This window comes from Muscardinus avellanarius, assembly GCF_963383645.1.
Source record: "Muscardinus avellanarius genome assembly, chromosome: Y".
NCBI lineage: Eukaryota > Metazoa > Chordata > Mammalia > Rodentia > Gliridae > Muscardinus > Muscardinus avellanarius.
In genome coordinates, this window is record NC_137809.1 from 3,263,975 (window position 1) to 3,285,671 (window position 21,697).

The 21,697-nt window shown below is 40.7% G+C and overlaps 1 protein-coding gene across 1 annotated transcript; it reads left to right on the plus strand.

The window, feature by feature from the left end:
• Window positions 1–476: 476 nt before the first annotated feature.
• LOC308279552 (vomeronasal type-1 receptor 90-like) lies at window positions 477–7,873 on the plus strand (the record flags this gene model as incomplete). The annotated part of the gene is made up of 4 exons (XM_080719681.1): window positions 477–619; window positions 2,420–3,155; window positions 4,001–4,051; window positions 7,811–7,873. The coding sequence occupies 4 exons, from the start codon at window positions 477–479 to the stop codon at window positions 7,871–7,873; spliced, it is 993 nt and encodes a 330-aa protein (XP_080575807.1).
• Between the last annotated feature and the right edge of the window lie 13,824 nt (window positions 7,874–21,697).

The following is a 21,697-nucleotide window of genomic DNA, read 5'->3' on the forward strand; positions in this document are numbered from 1 at the left end:
CTATGTACATGTATAGTTCTGAATGCATATCTGCTATTGGTATACACGTTGATGTGCTTTCCCTCGGCTCTTTCAAGAACCTCGGCCAGCACCACCAGTTCAGCTTTTTGAGCTGATGTCCCGGAGGGTAGGACACTGCTCCAGATCACTTCTCTTTCTTGACTCACCACTACTGCTCCCACCTGCCGTTCTCCATTTTGCATGAAACTGCTGCCATCTGTGTAACAGTTCAACTCACAGTTAGGCAGTGGAATGTCCTGCAGGTCAGCTCGCACCTGGGAGACCTCAGACAAGATTTCTGTGCAATCATGAAGAGGCTGTTGCAGGTCTGGTGCAGGCAGCTAGGTGGCTGGATTCAGGACTACTGGATCTGTGAAGATGATTCTGGGAGAGTCCAATAAAAGTTCTTGGTAGTGGGTGAGTCTGGCATTCGTCATCCATTTGCCCGGAGGCTATCTCAGAACTCCCTCTACCGGATGTGGAGCTGTTATTTGCAAATTTTGTCCAAAAGTCAATTTGTCCGCATCTTTGACAAGGACACCTATGGCTGCTATTATGCGGATGCAAGGGGGCCACCCTGCTGCTACCCCATCCAGTCTCTTAGACAAGAAGGATACTGGTCTCTTCCATGGTCCTAGTTGCTGAGTTAACACCCCTTTTGCTACTTCTTCCTTTTTTGTCCACATACAGGACAAAAGGTTTTAGGGGATCAGGCAGAGTTAGAGCAGGAGCCTGAAAGAAGGCTCTTTTGAGATGATCGAATGCCTGTTGATGCTCCCCAGTCCATTGCCACTCTTTAGTGTCTTTGGTACCCATAGTCGGCAAAACCTCGCAGAGCCCAAGCATTCTCTCACCTTTTGGGCGGTGGTAGGGGTCGGGATGCGAAGAACGGTTTTGTTCATTTCATAGGTCAGCCATCATGCTCCATCCCACAGTTTGTATCCCAAATAGGTAACAGTCTGTTGGCAAATCTGTGCCTTTTTAGCACTGGCTAGATAACCCAGGGCCCCCAACTCTTTAAGCAACTGGCCTGTAGCTTTCAGGCATTCTTTCCTAGTGGCTACAGCTAACAGCAGGTCATAGACATACTGCAGCAGGGTCACATGTGTATAAGTCTGTTGGAAGTGCTCTAGGTCCTGGCTAAGGGCCTCATTAAAAAGATTTGTGGAGTTTTTGAATCCCTGGGGGAGCCTAGTCCAGGTTAGTTGGCCTACCTTACCCCTTTTTCTTCTTGCCACTCAAAAGCAAACAGTGGCTGGCTAATTTCAGCCAATGGAAGACTGAAATAAACATCCTTCAAATCTAAAGTCACTTACCAGATTAATGATGGGGAAAGGTGGCTCAAGAGCATATATGGATTAGGCAGAGTTGGGTGAATATCCTCGACCCTTTCATTAATTTTTCTCAAGTCCTGCACAGGCCGATAATCTGTTACTCCTGGCCTTTTGACGGGGAGGAGTGGGGTGTTCCATGCTGAATGGCAGGACCTGAGGACTCTGGCTTCAAACAGTCTATGGATAGGAGGCGCTATTCCTCGTTGGGCTTCCTCGGGCATTGGGTATTGCTTAACGCGTATTGGTTGAGCAGTAGCTTTTAGCTCAGCTACTATTGGGGCCACATGCTTGGCCAGTCCTATGCCCGTTATTTTGGCCCAGGCATTGGGATAACACTCTAACCATATAACTATATCATCCTGATCCTTTAATTCTTTATTTTGGTCTTTATATAGGCAATATTCTTAATGCAAATGTTCTTTTATACAAAAGTGATACTTTAGCCATAGAAAGCGGTACACACCTGTAATCTAGGTCCTTGAAAGGTTGAGATGGGAGGTTCACAGGTTAAAGACCAGCCATGGCAATTTAGCATGGCAATTAGTAACTTAGGTGGTTTCATTCTGTGTGTGTGTGTGTGTGTGTGTGTGTGTGTGTGTGTGTGTGTGTGTGTGTTAATAGAGGTGGAACCTAGGGTCCTCCTACTTCTGAATATTCCACCAGCCCTATTTGTCACTGAAAACCTTACTGAGCCTGGGCATGGAGGCACATGCTTAAATTTCCAGTACATTTGGAGGCTGAGACAGGAGGATTGTTCAGGTTCAAAGCCAGACTCAGCTATTTAGTGAGACTCTCAGCAACTTAATGAGATTCTGTTTCCAAATAAAATATAAAATAGGTCTGTGAGTGTATCTCAGAAGTTGAAAGTCTCTGGGTTCCTTTCCTTGTACCCCCCACACACATACACACACAAAAATAGTGAGAACCTTGCAAAGTTTCTGAGAATGGACACTGATTTGTGATCATTCTGTCTCAGCCTTCCCAAGTACTGAGATTATTACACAAGTATGCCTTTATACTAAGCTACAATCAGCCAACACCATCCTTTTTGTCTTCCACATCCTCTTGTTCTTTCTGGAGTCCAGGTCCAAGCCCATGGAACTGATCATTGGCCTCTTGGCTATAATCCACATAATTATGCTGCTGACCAGGGCCTTCATAGCTGAAGATATTTCAGGATTTCCAGGGCTTGGGGATGACATCACATGTAAATCAGCTATTTACTTGTACAGGCTGTGGAGGAGCCTCTCCATTTGTACCACCTGCCTGCTGAGCATGCGCCAGGCCATCACCCTCTGCCCCAGAAGCTCCTGGTTGGCAAAGTTTAAACATAAATCCTCACTTCACAGCCTGTATTGCTTTCTCATTCTCTGGGTGTCTAATATAGTCATTACTGCTCATTTCTTAATTGCCATTGCTGGCACCACCAATGATACCTCAACTGAGCTGCTCATCTCTAAATCCTGCAGTGTCTTGCCCATGGACCACATCATCAGGCTCTTGTTTTCCTTAATAGGGGTGTTCCAGGATGTAACCTTCATTGGGTTCATGGTCCTCTCTAGTGTGTATGTGGTGGCTCTCTTGTGCAGGCATAAGAGGCAGTCCCAGCACCCTCACAGCTCCAGCCTTTCTTCAAGGGCATCCACAGAACAATGGGCCTCCCATGTCATCCTGCTGCTGCTGGTTACTGTCTTTCTATTCATGTACTTTTTGCATTTCAGCATCTCCTCTTCAAGAATTATGTTAAGGAAGGACCCAATTTACAATGGTGTCCATATGCTCATAGGCAATGTCTATGCCACCATTAGTATTTTGGTGTTCGTCAGTACTGAGAAACATCATTAACATTCTACAATCTGTGTGGTGGAGGACACTAAATGTTAGATTATCTTGTCCTAAATAAGCTTTCTTAAGTGCCAATTAGTTGCCCTCAGAGTTATATTGCATAGCGTAACATATTTGACCTCTGGTTTACAAAGAAACATGAACATGCACATTTTTGTGTGTGTATGTGGTGGTGCTGGGGAGTGAACCAAGCATATTCGATGTCCAAGATATACTTTCATCTCTATTTTAGGTTTTATTTGGAAACAGGTTATTTCTAAGTCACTGAGGCTGGCTTTGAACCTGCAATTCTCCTGTCTCAGTCTCCCCAGTACTGGTATTGCAGGTGTACACCACCACATCTCGTCCAAACATTTGCTTTCTCTCCTAAACCTATTTATTTGATAGTGTCTGATGGTTAATTTGGACTGTCAATGTGATCAGATGGAGAGATGCCTAGGATAAAGAGACTTCTGAATGTGTCTGGGAGGGTGATTTCTAGAGGCTAGTGGCACGCAGGACAGCACACTGAGGGGAAGACCACTCTGAACATGGGCAGCACTGAGCACAGGCTGGGGGCCCAGCCACAACTCACACTGGACAAAGGAAGCAAGCTCAGATGATGGAAGGCAGATCCTTCTCCAGCGGGTGTGTCTCTTGCTATACCTATAGGTATCAGACTGCAGATTTTTAGACTTCCAAAATGAACCCTCAGCAGAAATTGTCTCATGGCCTTCAGTGGCTTCAAATTATCCTTGGACTTGGGCTACTTCATGGGTTCCTTTTGCTCTGAGGCTCCATCTTTTTGGACTGAGCCATGACTGGTCCCTCTGCTGCCCCAGAGTGCAGGTGGACATGTGGGCCTTCCAGTTCCTACCATGGAAGGCAATCTAGTAAGCCCCTCTTCATAATTATACATCCATGTGTGTCCTAAAAATTGTGTAAGGCAAATACATAATAAAAAATTAAATTCTATACCATGCTGAGGAAATTTAGTGATTTATATTTTGATCATGTTCAGAAACAAACTTATAAAATGGATCTTACTTAAGGGCCTGGTGTAGTCCACACATCTATATATAAATGACACGTTAGAGCAGATTTGTAGGTTTTTCTTGTTGCGGTGATTTTAATTTGAACATTCCATTTTTGATACATGTTATTCACCACATAAAAAGAACCAAGAACAAAAAACACATCATCATAACAATAGATGCTGAAAAAGCATTCGACAAAATCCAACACCCATTTATGTTAAAAACACTGCAAAAAACTGAGATAGAAGGAAAGTACTTCAACATCATTATGGCAATATACTGTAAACCCAAAGCCAACATTATATTGAATGGGGAAAAACTGCAAGAATTTCTGCTAAAGTCGGGAACAAGACAAGGATGCCCACTATCACCACTCCTTTTCAATATAGCCCTTGAGACTCTTGCTGTAGCAATCAGACAAGAGAAGGAAATCAATGGAATTCACATAGGAAGAGAGGAATTAAAATTATCCTTATTCGCAGATAACATGATCAATTATCTGGAAGACCCAAAGAACTCAACCAAAAGACTTCTGAAGCTGATTGACAAATTAAGCAAAGTCGCAGGATACAAAATCAACCTAAATAAATTAGTGGCTTTTCTCTATGCCAACAACACATCCACAATGAAAGAAACAAAACAAAACAAACAATCAAACGACAACAACAACAACAAAAAATTAAATTCACTATAAACTCAAAATCAATAAAATACCTAGGAATAAACCTAACCCAAGATGTAAAAGACCTCTACAACAAAAACTATAAAACATTAAGGAAAGAAATTGAAGAAGACCTTGGAAGATCGAAAGATCTCCCGTGTTCATGATAGGAAGAATAAATATTATCAAAATGGCCATTCTGCCAAAACTGATCTATAGGTTCAATGCAATTCCCATTAAAATACCAGTGACATTTTTCAGAAACCTATAAAAATCAATCATGAACTTTATATGGAGAAAGAAATGACCTAGAATAGCCAAAGCAATTCTCAAAAATAAGAAACATGCAGGAGGCATTACAATCCCAGACTTCAAACTACACTATAGAGCAATAGTAGTAAAAACAGCATGGTACTGGCACAATAACAGATATACTGACCAGTGGATTAGAAGATACAGAAACAAACCCACACATCTTTAGTCAATAAATCTTTGACAAAGTGGCCAAACACACACGCTGGAGAAAAGACAGCCTTTTCAACAAGTGGTGCTGGGAGAACTGGCTAACCATTATTAAAAAGATGAATCTAAACCCCTATATCTCACCTAACACAGGAATCAACTCAAGATGGATCAAAGACTTAGAAATTAGACCTGAGACTGTGAAGTTAGTAGAGGAGAGCATAGGTTCAACACTACAACATATTGGAACAGGCAGTAACTTTCTCAACAAAACCCCCAAAGCTCAGGAAATTAAAGCAAGAATAAACAAGTGGGATAACATCAAACTAAAAAAGTTTCTTCTCATCAAATGAAACTATCAATAATGTAAAGAGGAAGCTGACAGAATGGGAAAGGATCTTTACCAGCCACCATTTTGACAGGGGGGTATACAAAGAGCTCAAAAGACTCTACACTAGCAAAACAAACAACCCAATCAAGACATGGGCAAATGAACTAAATAGACACTTCACAAAAAAAGAGATACAAAGGGCCAATAGATACATGAAAAGATGTTCTTCATCACTGGCCATCAGGGAGATGCAAATCAAAACTACACTGAGATTCCATCTAACCCCAGTCAGAGTAGCAAGCATAAAGAAATCAAACAACAACAAATGCTGGTGAGGATGTGGGGAAAAAGGAACTCTTTTACACTGTTGGTGGGAATGAAAACTAGTTCACACACTATGGAGATCTGTGTGGAGATTCCTAAGAAAGGTGCGAATAGATCCACCATATGATCCAGCTATACCACTCCTGGGTATCTTTCCAAAGGGGTTGAATTCAGAGAAATACAGCAACATATGCATACCTATGTACATAGCAGCACAATTTCTAATAGCCAAAATATGGAACCAACCCAGATCTCCATCAACAAATGAATGGATAGCAAAACTGTGGGAAATACACACAATGGAATTCTATTCAGCCATAAAGAAAAACAAACATATATCATTTGCAAGAAGATGGAAAGCCCTGGAGAACATTATGTTAAGTGAGATCAGCCAAGCACAGAAGGAGAGGGTACATATGTTTCCTCTAATATGCCCAAACTAGAAAACACAAAGGATACCAGTGGGACTCCAGATAATGGAGGGAAAATATCAGCAAAGTTTGAATGGAAAGATAGGAGAGGATGAAGGCTGATCTTGATTAATGAGGGTCTACATCGGAACATGTGTAAAATTATGAATAAGACATCATTAACCTAGACAACCATTGGTGGGAGGTGGGAAGGGAACATGGGAGTGGGGTGAGAGGGCACCAAATATAGTTTAAATGTATACTATTTATGTTCAATAAAAAATTGTTAAAAAAATCAAAATTCCAAATTCCAAGTGTGGCTTCCCATGACTGCACAACACTTTCCCACCACTGCAAAATAGATTGTTAGGTACAACCATCGTAAGCCGGGGATCTTCTGTACTAGCTGTATTCTGGCTGGCTACTCCACCTCTCCAGGCCTGGTAATACACGAATAATAACCGTGCTTCCCAGGGCTGGCTTTCTAGCTTATTACATCCCTCTGTCCCTGAGAATGGTCCACACTCACCACAAGCTTGTTCTACTACAGCAAGGATAGGACAGGCCCAGCTGGGTTCTGGCATAGACAGGCATTAGGGTCAACCTGGGTGGTGGGCACAGATAAGGTTCACCATGGCAGGCTACACAGCAGAGCAGGGGTTGTTGGGGCTGGGCTGGTGCCCCACCCAGAGGGTGATGACCTGGGGGACAGGGGAGCACTCAGAATCTGCTGGTGTGCATCCCTGCCCCTCTCCTAACTGAGACTGTTTTGTCTCCTAAAAGATGCAGAAGATATTGTAATCACAGTATTTGGGAGGCTGAAACAGGAGAATCACAGGTTTTAAGGCTAGCCTAAGTAAATTAACAAGGCCCTTAGTAACTTAAACCTTAGCAAAAAAAATTGGGTTGGGGTGTATTTCAGAGATAGAATGACCTAGAGTTTCATCCCCAATATTAGAAGGAAAAAAAATCCAGAATACCCTCTGGTTCCATGTGCCGAGAGCACACAAGAAGGATGTATGTGGCTGCGACTTGCAGCTCCATTCTCTGTCCTATATCAGCTGATAAGGGAAGGCTGAGCAGTGGACAGGCCTGGCTTGGGGTCAGCGGCCACAGGTGAGCAGGGGTGATGATCAGCAGCAGGTGACACCCCACCTGTGCCACTGCTAAAAGAGAAAGTTCTATATCACATGGGGTCAAAAACCAGGGGCGGACTAGTGCAGGACACCTGATTATGCCCCCATATATGGCAAGGGTTGGGGAAGCTGGCTGGTCAGTGGGAGCCTCAGGTCCTCTTTCACTGTGAATGTACAATCCAGCAATCAGTGACCCTGCAGCTTGAAGATCCTATCTCTGGGACTGAGGCTGGTCTTTCTCAACTGATATATGATTCCCTCTCATCTTCTGTGTTCTGGGCTCCCCTCCAGAACCCCCTGCTCTGTGGGCGCTTCAAGTCTTGCCCTGTGTCCACCTCTACACTGGAACCATGAGCTCCTCAAGGCCAGGAATGGGGCAACATCCCCCCCCCATGTTCCATAAACCTGGGCACAGGCCTGGGCACAAGTAGGTGACTCTAGTGGGGCCTGAGGAATGATGACAGGGGCTGCTTAATCCCAGCCCTGGCCTCACAGCCCTGGTGTCGCACCTTCCTTTCACCAGGATGGGGTGGGTTTTCAACATTGTGCACCTGGATCACACTGAGCCCAGTGTCACTGCTGGTGTTCATCACTTGCTTGATAGTGAGTGTGGTGACCAGGTAACAGATGAAAACCAGATGAAGGTCCTGCTGCCCCCATGAGACTGGAGAAAATGAGAAACTTTGATTATTGTCTCTATTTTGAGGACTGGCCATCTAATTAGAACCAGATGAACACATCTTAGGAGAGTTTGGATTTGCATTTCCCCGATTGCTAATGATGTTGAGTATTCATTCACATCTATTGGCCATTTGTGTTTCTTTCAGACAGTGTGCATTCAATGCAATTGACTATCTTGCGGGGTGTTTATAGTTGTTATTAATAGAGTTTTTAAAGTTATTTGTATATTTTAGATATTATAGTCTGCTTATAAAGCAAGTACTAAAGGACTTCCTAGAAGTTCCAAGAACCAAGTTAATGAACAGATGGTAAAGGGGAAAGGGAATAGCAAATTCTTAAGTAGAGTTCTTGGTCTATATGGTGTCTAATATGATCTTAGCACCTCAAAGTAGTTAAAACACCATTTATAGCACATGGGAGGGCCTGGAGTCCTCCAGGTGTTGGAAATTTGGGGGTGGATGGAGAAATGTCTAGTAGCCACGCACACAATCTAGGACCAAATAGTCCAATTATAACACAGATGTCCTGCCCTTCCAATGCCATCCTGTCTTTGAAGAATTAGGAGGGTGGACTTTGCTTCACAACAGCCTGAGAGCCTGGAGTCCCTGGCCTGTTTACCCCATTATTGAGGCAGGAGGCTCCAGAGGTTCCCTCCCCATTCCTCCTCTTCAGCTGCATGTGGATGTCCATAAAGGGACAATGGGACCTACCAGGGTCCAGCAGAGTCAGCTACTCACACGTGTCCCCTCTCTCCACGCCCAGGTGATACTGTCTACACAGCAGGCTTCAGAGGGCATGGGAAAGGCCAAGTCCCCAAATTGACATTCTCAGCACCCCTATCAGGGTCATTGTCCCCCAGGGGCCTCAGAGGGACCAGCACCTGCCCCACCCCTGAGCAACAGATTTCTTGATGTCAGTGACGAGGTGCATGGAGGCCATGAACAGGCCTTTCTGCCACCTTCCTGGTCCTCATTATGTAATGAGGGAACTGATGCCCTGAGAAAAAGTTTGAGTTTATATCTTGGCCCTGCTGTCCTATAGGTATGAAAGGACCCGGTCCATTAGGTCTGTGACAGGGTTTCCACAGCTGCCTCTGCATGGGAGGTCTCCAGCAGGTGCTACCTCAGCTCTGTTCCAACTTCCTAGCTCTGCCCACTACTTAGTCCCACCCAACTCTCAGCTGTGCCCACTGCTTAGCTCCACCATATCTGCCCATCCTACTGATTGGCTCCACTCACCTACTCTGTCCCACCCACTCAGCTGCAACATAACAGCTTAGCTCCACCCCAACTGTTCCTCCTACCAGTTGGCTCCTTTCACCAGTTAGGTCTGGCTCCCCAGGTCCCACCCTAACTGCTCCTCCTAGAAGTTGGCTCCATTTGGCTGTTAGGCCATGCACACTCAGACCTGCCCAATGCTTCTGCCTCTACTGCTTCTACTGGTTGGGGTCACTCATCTAATTCAGCCCCACACATTCAGGTCCATCCCAACCACTCCTAACTCTTGGGACCATTCTCCCAGCTCCTCTTGGAATACTTTGACTTTCCCAACTGGTTCAGTCCATCTCTGGGCCTCCAACCACCTCCTGGTTACTACTGGCCTGTCCTGGGTCCACTCCTCCCTCCAGCCCCACCCACAGGTTCCCATTCTGGGAGGCTCCACCTCGTCTCCAGATCTGCCCCACTGGCTCCTCCTACCAACTAGCTCCTCCCACACTGATAGGTTCTACCCCAGCCCTGTCCATTTTTTTTGGCCACACTCAGCCATCACTTTGGCTCTACTTGGGCCAGGATCACCATAGATTTCCTGTGCTCATTTGTCTCCATTCTCCTCTAGGCTTCTACCCTCTGGTTCAGCCCACACTTCTCCTCCCATGGCTAGCTGCTCTGTCTTTTTTTTTTTTTTTTTTTTTTTTTGATTCACTTGGCTCTTCCCAGGCTCTGAGGCAACCTTTAGCAGATTCTCTTTAGGCAGAGGTACACAGGGGCTGGGCCTCTGTATTTACCTAGCTTTGTGGGCTCTAGCCTATCTATAAGGCCAGCCTTTCCTTGCTAAGCAAGAACTATTCATGCCTGCCCTGACTCCAGCCCAGACATTGTCAAATGAGACTGCAGGGTGTCTGATCATGCCTTCTCCATGGTGGCTCTCAAGATGCCCTTTTATAATGACATGAGTGTAACACATTCTTTCCACAAACCTCAGCCTGAAACTCAACTGGGGAGACAGGGCTGCTCTTGTGTACTTGGGCTTCAAACTGGAACTGACTTGGTTATATTAATTTTTGGTGGTACTGGGAATAGAGCCCTCCTCCACTTTTTATTTTGAAACATTCTCATTAAGGTGCTGTGGCTGGCCTTTACTTGTAGTCCTCCTGTCTTAACTTTCCCAGTACTGAAATTACAAGCATGCACCTCCACGCCCAACTTAGCTACTTTAAATAAGAACAATATTTTGGAAGAACAATGGAAAGGTCAGAAAGTCTGAAAAAAAATTTCAATAAATTGGAAGCTGGGGCTTATCAATTGGCCTTGAGGCTAACCCCCCTTTAAAGGTCCTCCTGGCACACTGCTCTGTGAGCAGGTACTTTAACTGTTGTCTCTCTGACATGGCTCAGATCATTTTCTTTGGTGGAGTGGAGATGGTGAGGGCGAGACAGAAGGATTGATGTTTTATTTATTTATTTATTTATTATTTATTCATTTATTTATTATTTATTTATTTATTTATTTATTTATTTATGTATTTATTTATTTATAGGTACTGGGGTTCCTGGAAGCCCTTCTACTGCCAGGCTACACTCCAAGACCTAATATATATATATATATTTTTTTTTTTTGAAACAGGGTCTCTTAAGCCAGCGAGGCTGGCTTTGAACCAGCACTATCCAATAATTGCAGTTTTAAAGTCAGCTGAATCAATTTAGCAAGATCCTGTTTTAAAATAAAAAAATAAAAAGAACTGCTGAGTGTGGTGGCACATGCTTGCAATCCCAGTATTCAGGAGGCTGAGACAGGAGTTTCACAGAGAGCTGCAGCTACTTAGCAAGGCATTTTGCAGCTCAGTGATACCCTGTTTCAAAAAATAAAAAGACTAAAAAATAGGCCTGGGAGTGTAGCTTGGAAGTATAATGCCCCTGAGTCCCATCCCCATTATCACACACACACACACACACACATAAAGAGCTGAGTATGAACTTGGAGGCAGAATGCCCCTGAGTTTATCCCGAGTTTCTCTGGATTCAACCTTTGGGTCCCCAAAACTGGATATTAATTTCTGAAAGAGACTGTATTGTGTTTAGCCAAGGACAGCGGTGTATGCCTACAGTCCCAGTGCTTGGGAGGCTAAGACAGGAAGTTAGCAGATTTGAGACCAGCCTCAGTGATTTAGCAAGGTCTTCTAAAACTTCATGAGACCCTATTTCAAAATAAAAAGTAAAATAGTGTTGGGTCCTAAAGAATAGGAGAGAAACAGAGGCACTGATTTGAGACACTGTAATTATGCATAATCACAAAGAGCAAGGCAAAGTCACTGTGATTCTAGGATTTTTATTTTCTCTATGTATTTTAAGGCCTAAGGCTTTAATTGTCTTTACATTCTTATTATGGATAAACAATAGAACAAACGGTGGAAGGAAGGAGACATGTATGATAAAAATTACATAACATCAAAGAAAGAAATTGAAGACCTTAGAAGATTGAAAGCTCTTCAATACACCTAGATAGGCAGAATTAATATTATCAAAATGCCCATTCTAACAAAAGTGATCTAGACAGTCAATGAAATCTCTATTAAATACTAATGTCATTCTTCACAGACCTAGCAAAATCAGTTTTAAACTGTATATAAATAAAAGACCCAGAATAGCAAGAGCAATTGATTTTCCACAAAGGTGCTATAAACATATGTTGGAGAAAATAGATTCTTTTTAACAAATATTGTTGGGAAAACTGGTTTTTAATTTGTAGAATAATTAAATCCCCACATTAATCTTGCACAAGTGTCAACTCCAGATGGAACAAAGACCTGGAAATTAGACCAGAGGCTTTTTATTATTTATTTGTTTTTATGTGGGGCATATTGAAAATGACATACATTCAGACAGTGCTTGGTCCCTTCTCCCCCCAAAGTCCCCTTCCCTCCCTCCCAACAATGAGTGTGCAGGTCAACCATACTATATTCAAATTTAACAAAAATTTAGATTTAGCGCCTTCATTAATCAACCTCAGCCTTCTCCTATCCTTCCATTCTAGCTTTGCTGATATTTTCTCTCCATTGTCTGGAGTTATTCTGGTATCCCTAATACTCCCTAGATTGGGCATATTAAAGAAAACATATGTCCCTTCTCTTTCTGTGCTTGGCTGACCTAACTTAACATAATGCTCTCCAGGACGTTCCATCTTCTTGTAAATGACAAGCTTTTATTCTTCTTTATAGCTGAGTCGAATTCCGTTGTGTGTATTTACCATAATTTTGCAATCCATTCCTCTGTTAATGAAGACCTCAGTTGGTTCTACATTTTGGCTATGGTGGATTGTGCTGCTATGAACATGGGCATGCATATTTAATATACTTCTCTTAATTCAACCAGTTTGGACAAATACCCAGGAGAGGTATAGCCAGATCATATGGTGGATTTGTTCCCAATTTACTTTTCTTTAATTTTTTTTTATTGGTGCACTGTATTCATACATCATAATGGGATAAAAAAGTTTTATTTGTCTGATACCAAGCTTTTGATGGCTTAAAGATAACATTAAAATATTTATTTTTGCTTTCTTTCTTACCAGAGAATATATTTTTCTCTTTTTAGGTGAAACCATCATACATTTATTTATATTTCAGAAAAAAAATCTATCCTAATATGGATTATGGACTCTAGATACCCCAAATGATCTAAAAAATAACAAAGCTAGAAGATGTATATTTTCTGATTTCAAAGCTTATAGAGATAAAATAATTGAAACAGTGTAGTACTGTTATAAAGGCAGATATAGAAACCATTGGAGTTACATAAAAGCCTAGAGATAAATTCTTCCATATATTGTCAAGTTATTTTTGACAAGGTTTCCATGAACATTTGGTGGAGGAAATAATCTTTTAACTAAATATTGGTGAAAAATAATAATTACATGAAATAGAATAAATTGAACCCTTACCTAACAGCATATACAAATGTTAACTCAAAATAGATAAAATACCTAAATATAAATCTTAAGACTATAAACTTTTAGAAGAAAATCTGGGTCATAAAACCTCACAACATTAAAATTGGCAGTGATTTCTTGGATATGATTTCAGTGGCACAGGTAACAGAAGGGTAAAAAACTCCCTAAAAAATAAAAACAAATATTGTATATTCAAAGACAATGCAAACAGAGTTAAAAGTTACTGTTAGAATGGGATAAAGCATTTCCAAATGCTATATCTGAAGGTATATTAATATTCCAACTAGAAATCCTAAAAATTAGCAACAATAAAAGCAAACAATACAATTTAGAAATAGGTAAAAGACTAACATAAATAATGAATCTCCACAGATAACCAATCTTAGTTGTCTGTTGGATGGAAAATCTTGTTTCTCTGGTTCTGCTGTGTGTTATCTATTTCTTCTTTGTAGTTAATCTCTTTGAGTATTTTCTCTAACGCTGGTTTTGAAGACGTAAATTTCTTCAGTTTCTGTTTGTCATGGAAGTTTCTTATTTCCACATCTAATTTGACAGAAAGTTTTGCTGTGTAGAAAAATTTTGGCTGGAAGTTGTTTTCTTTCAGAGTTTGGAATATGTTACTCAAAACCCTTCTGGCTCTCATGACTTGGTTTGGGAAGTCTGGAGTGATTCTAATTGATTTGCCTCTGAATGTCACTTGGCCCTTTGTTTTTGTTGCCTTTAAGATTCTCTGCTTGTTTTCCACATTGGTCATTTTGGAAATTATGTGGCATGGGGACTCTCTACTTTGATCCTGTCTAAAGGGAGTTCTATAAGAGTTCTGGATCTGTGCATCAATCTTTTGCTCTAAGTTTGGAAATTTTTCTGCTATTACTTCCTTGAAGAGATTGTTGATCCCTTTTTTTTCACTTTCTTTTCCATCCTCTATTCCAATTATTCTTAGGTTAGCTCTCTTAAAATGGACCCATATTTCTTCGATGCCAGATTCCTCCAGTCAGATTTTTTTTTATTAATTAGAAACTATGTGTTCATTTTTGGAGTGATCATCTAGGAGCGAGATTCTATTCTCCATGTGGTTTAACTGGTTGTTTATACTTTGAATTGAGGCCTTTACTTCATTAATCGCATCCTTTATCTCCTCTGAGCTCTCTCTCTCTGAATTCTTTTTAAAACACCTCTATTATTTCTACAGTTATTTTCCTAATTTGATCTTCTAGAAATCTCTGAATTTCTGTTTTATTAGGTTCTGATGTTGTGGAGTTGTGGGCATTCATTGCTCCATTGTTATTCCTCTTTCCCATGATTTCAGAAGTTTGTGCCTTTTCTAGTTTCTTCCTTGGGTCACTACAACTTCACTTACGGTGCTCTGGATCTTGAGTCTGTGGTATCTGTCACCACTACTTCTTTACTGGGTTGTATCACAAAGTTTCAGACCCAGAGAGTCAATTGAGGCTGCTTTAGACCATGGCGGGTGCCAGGTCGGGCGTTCTCCTGCGGGGAGTTGTGACTGTGGTGTGATATCTCTGCCACCACCATTCCCCACTGGGTCAAGTCCCTGGGAGTGCGCAGTACTAGAATTTCTCCTGTAGGGGCCACAATTTGACTCACTGTTGTTGAGTGCACTGATGGAGCTGCCACCGCTGGCAATATGGCACCACTGTCTCGCCCTTGAAAGTGAGGCTGGCATATTTCTTCTCTGGTTTTGAGCTATGCTCTGAGTCCCTGCAGGGTGTGCTGAGCCCAGCCCTTTGGAGCTTTAGACATTCCCTGCACCAAAAATTATGTCAAATTCTGCCTGGCTGATCTGCAGTGGCTCACCTTGGCTCGCTGTCCGCCGCTTCTCTCTGGAGCCTGGCGGGCTGTTGAGTGTGCTGGTCTGATGCCATCCAGTGGATTCGCCGCTCCCACCAGCCAGCAGTAAGGTGCTGCTGCCGTGTCCTCGTGTGTGAGGCCGGCATATCTCCTTTGTGGCTCAGAGCTCCGTCTGAGTCTCCCTCCTCTCTGGAGCCTGGTGCTGTGAGGGAAGATGGCATCGGTGCGGCTCCATGCCACAGCTCCAGATGCGGCACTGAGGTCTGGTTTCTTTCTGGTGTCTCATTTACCCAGCCTTCTTTTTCTCTGTCCCTTGTATTTACATTTTTTATTTCTCTAATGAAGGTATTTTCTGGATATGAAAGGTCATTAATTTTGTGCTTATAGAGATTGGTTTTTAGCAGGGCTCGTAAGCCCTACTTTTCTCCATCGCCATCCCTGTTCCCAATTTTCTAAGACCAAAGACTTTAAAAATACTAGAAGAGGGCATAAGTCTAGCAATATAATAAATTGTTACAAGTTGAAAATAAAGTATATAAAAGACATGACTAAATCATTAAACAGACAATTAAATAGACACTTTACAAAGGATGAAATACAAATGGCAAAAAGTACAATAAAAATGTTTAACATCATTAGCAATCAGGAAGATGCAAATAAAGACTACACTGAGATTCCATCTAACCCCAATAAGAATGGCAATCATCAGGAAGACAACAATAAATGCTGGTGAGAATTGGGGGAAATAGAAACTGGTCTACACTGTTAGTGGAATTGCAAATTACTGCAATTGGTATGGAGATCAGTGTAGAGATTTCTCAGAAGACTGGGAATGGAGACACTATATTCTTTAGCTATATTACTCTTGGGTATCTAGGGTTTAAGTTAGAGAATAACCCAGCTACTAGAAATACCTCAGATAGTGGAGGATAAACTTTAGTGGAGCAAAGAAGGTGGTCTAAGGGAAGGAGATGGGGAGATGAAGAATTGATGAAGGAAACACTTCCGTGGACATCATGTGCATATGTGAGGATACCAATGCCTATCTCAAGTTTTCATTTGGGAAGAGGGTAATGGGGAGAGACCTGGAGGGAAAGCCCAACAAGTTTTGTGTGTGTGTATGCCACATTCAACATAATTATCATTTATACAGTATTATCTGATGAGAAAATGGACCAATGAATGTATTAAAAAGCATAATCTAAAGCCAGATGTGATGGTTTGTGCTGCGGTCCCAGAACTGGAGAAGCAGAGGATAGGAGAAAGCCAGGGAGAAGGGGAAGGAGAGGAAGAAATGATTAGAGGAGGTGATGATATGACAAAGTGATACTCGTAATACACAGGAAGAAATCACCACAATGAGACTTCATAGTTTCAGTTTCACTGACTGCCTTATTTATGAGCAACATCTGGAATCTCTAGTGAAATAACCACATCCAACATTAAAAACTGTGACCTTGATTATGATCACAACTCTATTTTATTAAAAGAACTTTCACACATAGATATTCAGTGCCACAAGGCACCTTCCCATCGATGAACATTGGATAACCTTCCATGGATGTTTCAGCCTTACAGAATGAGGACATGACAAAGGTGAACATTGATGCTACATTTTGAAGGGGCATGGCATTCCTGTATATCACCTATAAAATGAATGTCATCATTCTACCAGTACCAGTACTATGGATTGTCTGCTAAGTTCTACAAGTACAGATGCTCAAGTATTATTTCTAGGATTGAAATCCTGAATCTCTTCATTTATTTCCTATGTAACTTTGACTCATCTAATTTCTCTGGACCTTAGTTTCTGCCTTTTGTAAATGGACATAATGATATTAGTTTATTTGAAATGTAACTTCAATAAAAAAGAGTTTATATGAGCTGGGCATGGTGGTGCAATCATGAAATGTCAGTACTGGGTATGGTAGTGCTGAAATATCAGTACATGGGATGCTGAGAAAAGAGGTTCATAGGCTCAAGGTCAGCCTTAGTAACTTAACAAGGTTCTAAACAATTTAGCAAGACCCACTTTTCAAATAAAAAATCAAATAGGACTAGCATTCATAGGTAAAATGTCACTGGGCCCTACAAAACACACACACACACACACACACACACACAAACACACACACACACTTATATGCTTTAGAGATAAGCTGTACATGAATAGTCAATCTGTAACTTAGTATTGTTACCAAAAATAAAAAAAAAATATTTAAATTACACCATGTTCAGCCTTACTTCATTCTTCTGACAAATTATTTTCAATTTCAGAACAGATTATAAGATGAGAAAAATGACAAAAGTTCTCCATCACCACAAAATTTAACATATACTGTCTTTCCCCAACACAACCTTTATAGCCGTGATTATTCGTTTTTCAGTACTGATCAGCAACAAAGGACTGATAGTGGCATAGCCATTGCCCACCAGCATCTGGAGCCACGGGTGAGCTGGATCATCCTTCAGCAATACTTCATAGTAAGAGCAGATAATGCAGTCCAAAAAGTACATGATAACAAAGAAACTCATGAACAGCAGAATGGTCCAGGTGGCCCTTTGTTTTGGGGATGCTTTTGAGGAAACACTGGTGCTGTGGAGATGCTGGGACCTCCTCTTATGCTTGCACAAGAGACCCACCATATACCCACTTGAAAGAGTCATGAGTCCTATAAACCAGACATCTCGAAATACACCCATTTCAGTAAATTAGTTCTTGAAGAAGTAATCCATGGGTGAAATAGAACAGGATTCTGACACAAACTGAAGTGCTGTCTTTTTGGTTGGGTAAGCAATGGAGATTAAAAAGTGAACATTTATAAATATACTGGAAACCCAGAGAATGAGAAAGCAACACAGGCTGTGTTGTGAAGACTTATGTTTGAACTTTGCTGAGCAAAGGGAGAAGGGCTTCCGGGAACCCCAGTTCCACCAAATAAAAAATATGACTTCATCTTGGCCTTCAAGTCTTGCTCAGTTTACCCTTATCTCCTGATTCTGGAGAAATCTCCACTATCCTGCCTAGGATTCGCCTGTAAGCCTCTTGCATATTGCACTCCTCTGCTTACAGGAAAGCCCTATAATCCTACTTATCCTGACATAGCAACCCTCCCTTGGCAATAGTTAAACAACATTTCCTTAACTATGTAATATCTCTTCCTGATCCCTTCCCCTTGGAAATAGATAACCCTCACTCCCTTACCTGTAAAATTTTCCATAAACAACCTATATAATCTTCTAGTCTCTAAGTGGACTTGGGCTTTTTTTCCCCTGGGCACTCATTTCAGGGATTTTATCCCAATAAAACCTGTTCTGCCATTGAGCCATCACTTGTCTCCTTTTTTCCTGAAGGCTTTATACATCCTCAGCCCTTTTTAATTTTTTTTTTATTTTTAAGATGATATCTCACTATGTGTCCAAGTTTGGCTGCTATTGTGCCATCCTGTTTCAGCCTCCCACTACTGGGATTATAGTTTAATAAGATTATGATTGTAGATTATAGGTTATAGATTTTTTTTTGGCCACCAAGCCTAACTAAGGGATCAAGAAAATTTAAATATTTCAAGTCTAGCTGGATAATTGGCCTGAAATCTTTTGAAAATGTTTCATAGTCTAAAATAGAAATTCTTAGTAGAATCTAAAAACATTAACTTATTTCAAACTGTTATTTTAAAAAAAATCTCAACTCATACCTTCAGCAAATATTTGCTTCTCAGAAGGAACAATAGCAAATAATCTAATAATATCCCATTAGCCTGCAATTTTATAGGTCAAACCTTGTTATTACTAGGCACATAGTACTTCTTCACGTTTATGTATCCTTTTTTCAAGTAAGTTTTAACATATAAGCTGAGAATTTGGTGCAGCAATAGGCCAACATTTTGAATTATAATGACCTATTTTCAAACCTAAAATCCCTGAGAAGCTTATTCAACAGTGGATCCCTAAATATGTCTAACATTTGATCAAGCCCAGGCATCACGCAGCATGAGCACTAAAATGTCAGTAACCTGAAAATTCAAATAACTACACCCATATGCATGTCATGTGCCTCTCCTCACACCCGCCATGGAGGTCTTTTATAACAAAGTACTTTAAAGGCTCCAAAGGTGTGTGTGAATTCTCCTTCCCCCCCTCAATGGCCTACATTCTCACTTGAATATGTATCCCCCACTTTCCTAAATATAAGTCTTTGTCTCTGAAAAAAAGTATTTAAAATTATTTAAACTATTCAAGTGTTGGAGTGCACACCTATAATCCCAGTAGTTGGGAGGCTGACACAAGAGGATCACAAGGTTCTTGTTCAGTGCCAGAAACTTACTGAGGCCCTCTGAAACATAGAAAGACCCTGTTTTTAAACAAAAAATAAAAAAAAAATAGGGTGTTCCTCAGAGGTCAAAACGCTCCTGGATTCAATCCTAATAATAATAATGTGTACTAATTGTATAACTAGCATTCTATATATTTCTTTAAAAAGTAATAAAAATCATTATAAGATTCCTTCTTATCATGTGGTTGTTAAGAAATACAGGCTTTACAAGTTGCTTTTAAAGGTAAAATACATAAACACTGAAAAGTTGAACAAGCAATCTATATAATCTTGTCCAACTTGTCCTAAAACACCGGCCTCCATGTTTTTCAGTATTTATTTTTTGTGTGCGTGTGGTACTGAGGATAAAACCTAGGGACATTCTACTTCTGAGTTATATTCTCAGCCCTATTTTTTATTCTTTATTTTGAAACAGAGTCTCACTGAGTTGCAAAGGGCCTCACTAAGTAGCTGAGGCTGTCCACAAACTGTGATCCTCTTGTCTCAGCCTCCTAAATGCTGAGATTACAAATGTGCATCAGCACACCTGGTTTAATCTTATTAGTTTTAAACTGTTTTTGTGCGTATAATTTTAGTTACTTACACAAATATACAATATTATTGAATATATTTAATAATATTTTGAATTGATTTATGGAGATATGATGTTTAAATTTATTTCTTCCTTGTTAAATAAATATATGAATTAGTAATATTGGATTAAAATAAATAATAAAAAATGTGCACTTTTAGAAGTTCTGTAGCACTAACGAAAGTCATCATAGTCAAAGAAATGAATGGGATTCTAATGGAATTAAATATTTCTGATAAAACTTTCATAAATCACCAAATCAAGACTAAACATATGAAGGAAAAATTGATTTGCATTCCTGAGAAGTTATTTAAACTGTGAATAGGGAACAGTTGGTTGTCCAACCTTAGGCTACTGAAACACGTTAATAGATCAAATCAGACCTATTAACAATCAGACCTATTAACAAAAGAGGGGGCTGATTTGCCACTCTTTTGATCATTAATCAAAATCACAGAAGCTGTATATGCCCACTGATTCTGCATCAGTGGCATACAGAGGTACTTACTTAGACAACATGTGCAGGGATTCAGAATCCCCTAGAAAATCCTGCATGGCTTAAGAAGAGGGTGTCATTAATGTATCTATTTGCAGCATATGGAAAGGTGACAGGATCCACCTGGGGAAGAGAAAACCTAGGAGTCTCCAGTGACATATTTCACATGACTCTAGTTTTACTTCATTCACCATGGCATAATATTAAATTGGGGACAGATAGACTCAAAACTTTCCTCTCTGTTCCCTTGACTCATTTGCATAGAAGGAGAAATGGATCCCAATCCTGTAGGCAACACCCATTCTCTCAGTTGATTTTAAGATAAAATTAGTCCTAAGAATTTAGGGAAAATCCCATCAGCAGAGACCTGAGCAAATGTAGCAGTCAGCTATGTACATATCCAATCCCAAATATTCCTAAGCTCCCAAACCAGAAGATTGAAAAGTTTTGTTGTTTCTCCCACTGCACAAAGGAGAGTGTAATTTCAAACTGTTCAGTCTTGAGAGTTTTAATTTTTGATACTGGGCTGTTTTCCCAGTATGTCACTGGATAGCAAGCATCTCGGTTTGTCTAACACCCAAGTTTCAAATTTTTACATCATTATGCACACAGAAAAACTAACTGTTCATTTAATTTAAAAAGTCATCATTAAATATACACACTCAATACCTAATATTACCAAATCCCAGAATATTTATACAAACTGTTTCACATAGTGAGAGGCAATATTTTATATACACATGTATATATACATATACAGTAATAGGTACAAATGGCAATGAACAGTCCAGACAAAAATTCAGTTTCAGTTGAAGCTATTGCTTCTATGCCTTGGGAAAGTTTTAGATCTCAAAATTGGAAAATACTGCTAAATCTAACTTTCTTGAGATGAGAGTTGCCTGTACCTTCAGGGTAAGATTCTCAGCCTAAAATGGCTGTAAATTTTGGTCTGTTTTGATCCTTGTTATATGCCAAGTACTTTTCTTCTGCTAGGATTTTATTTTGGCACAAGCAGAGAAACAGTGGAATGATGTTCCTGGATCTCTCTCTCCTGTCTCTGTCTCTGTCTCTCTCTCTCTCTCTCTCTCTCTCTCTCTCTCTCTCTCTCTCTCTCTCTCTC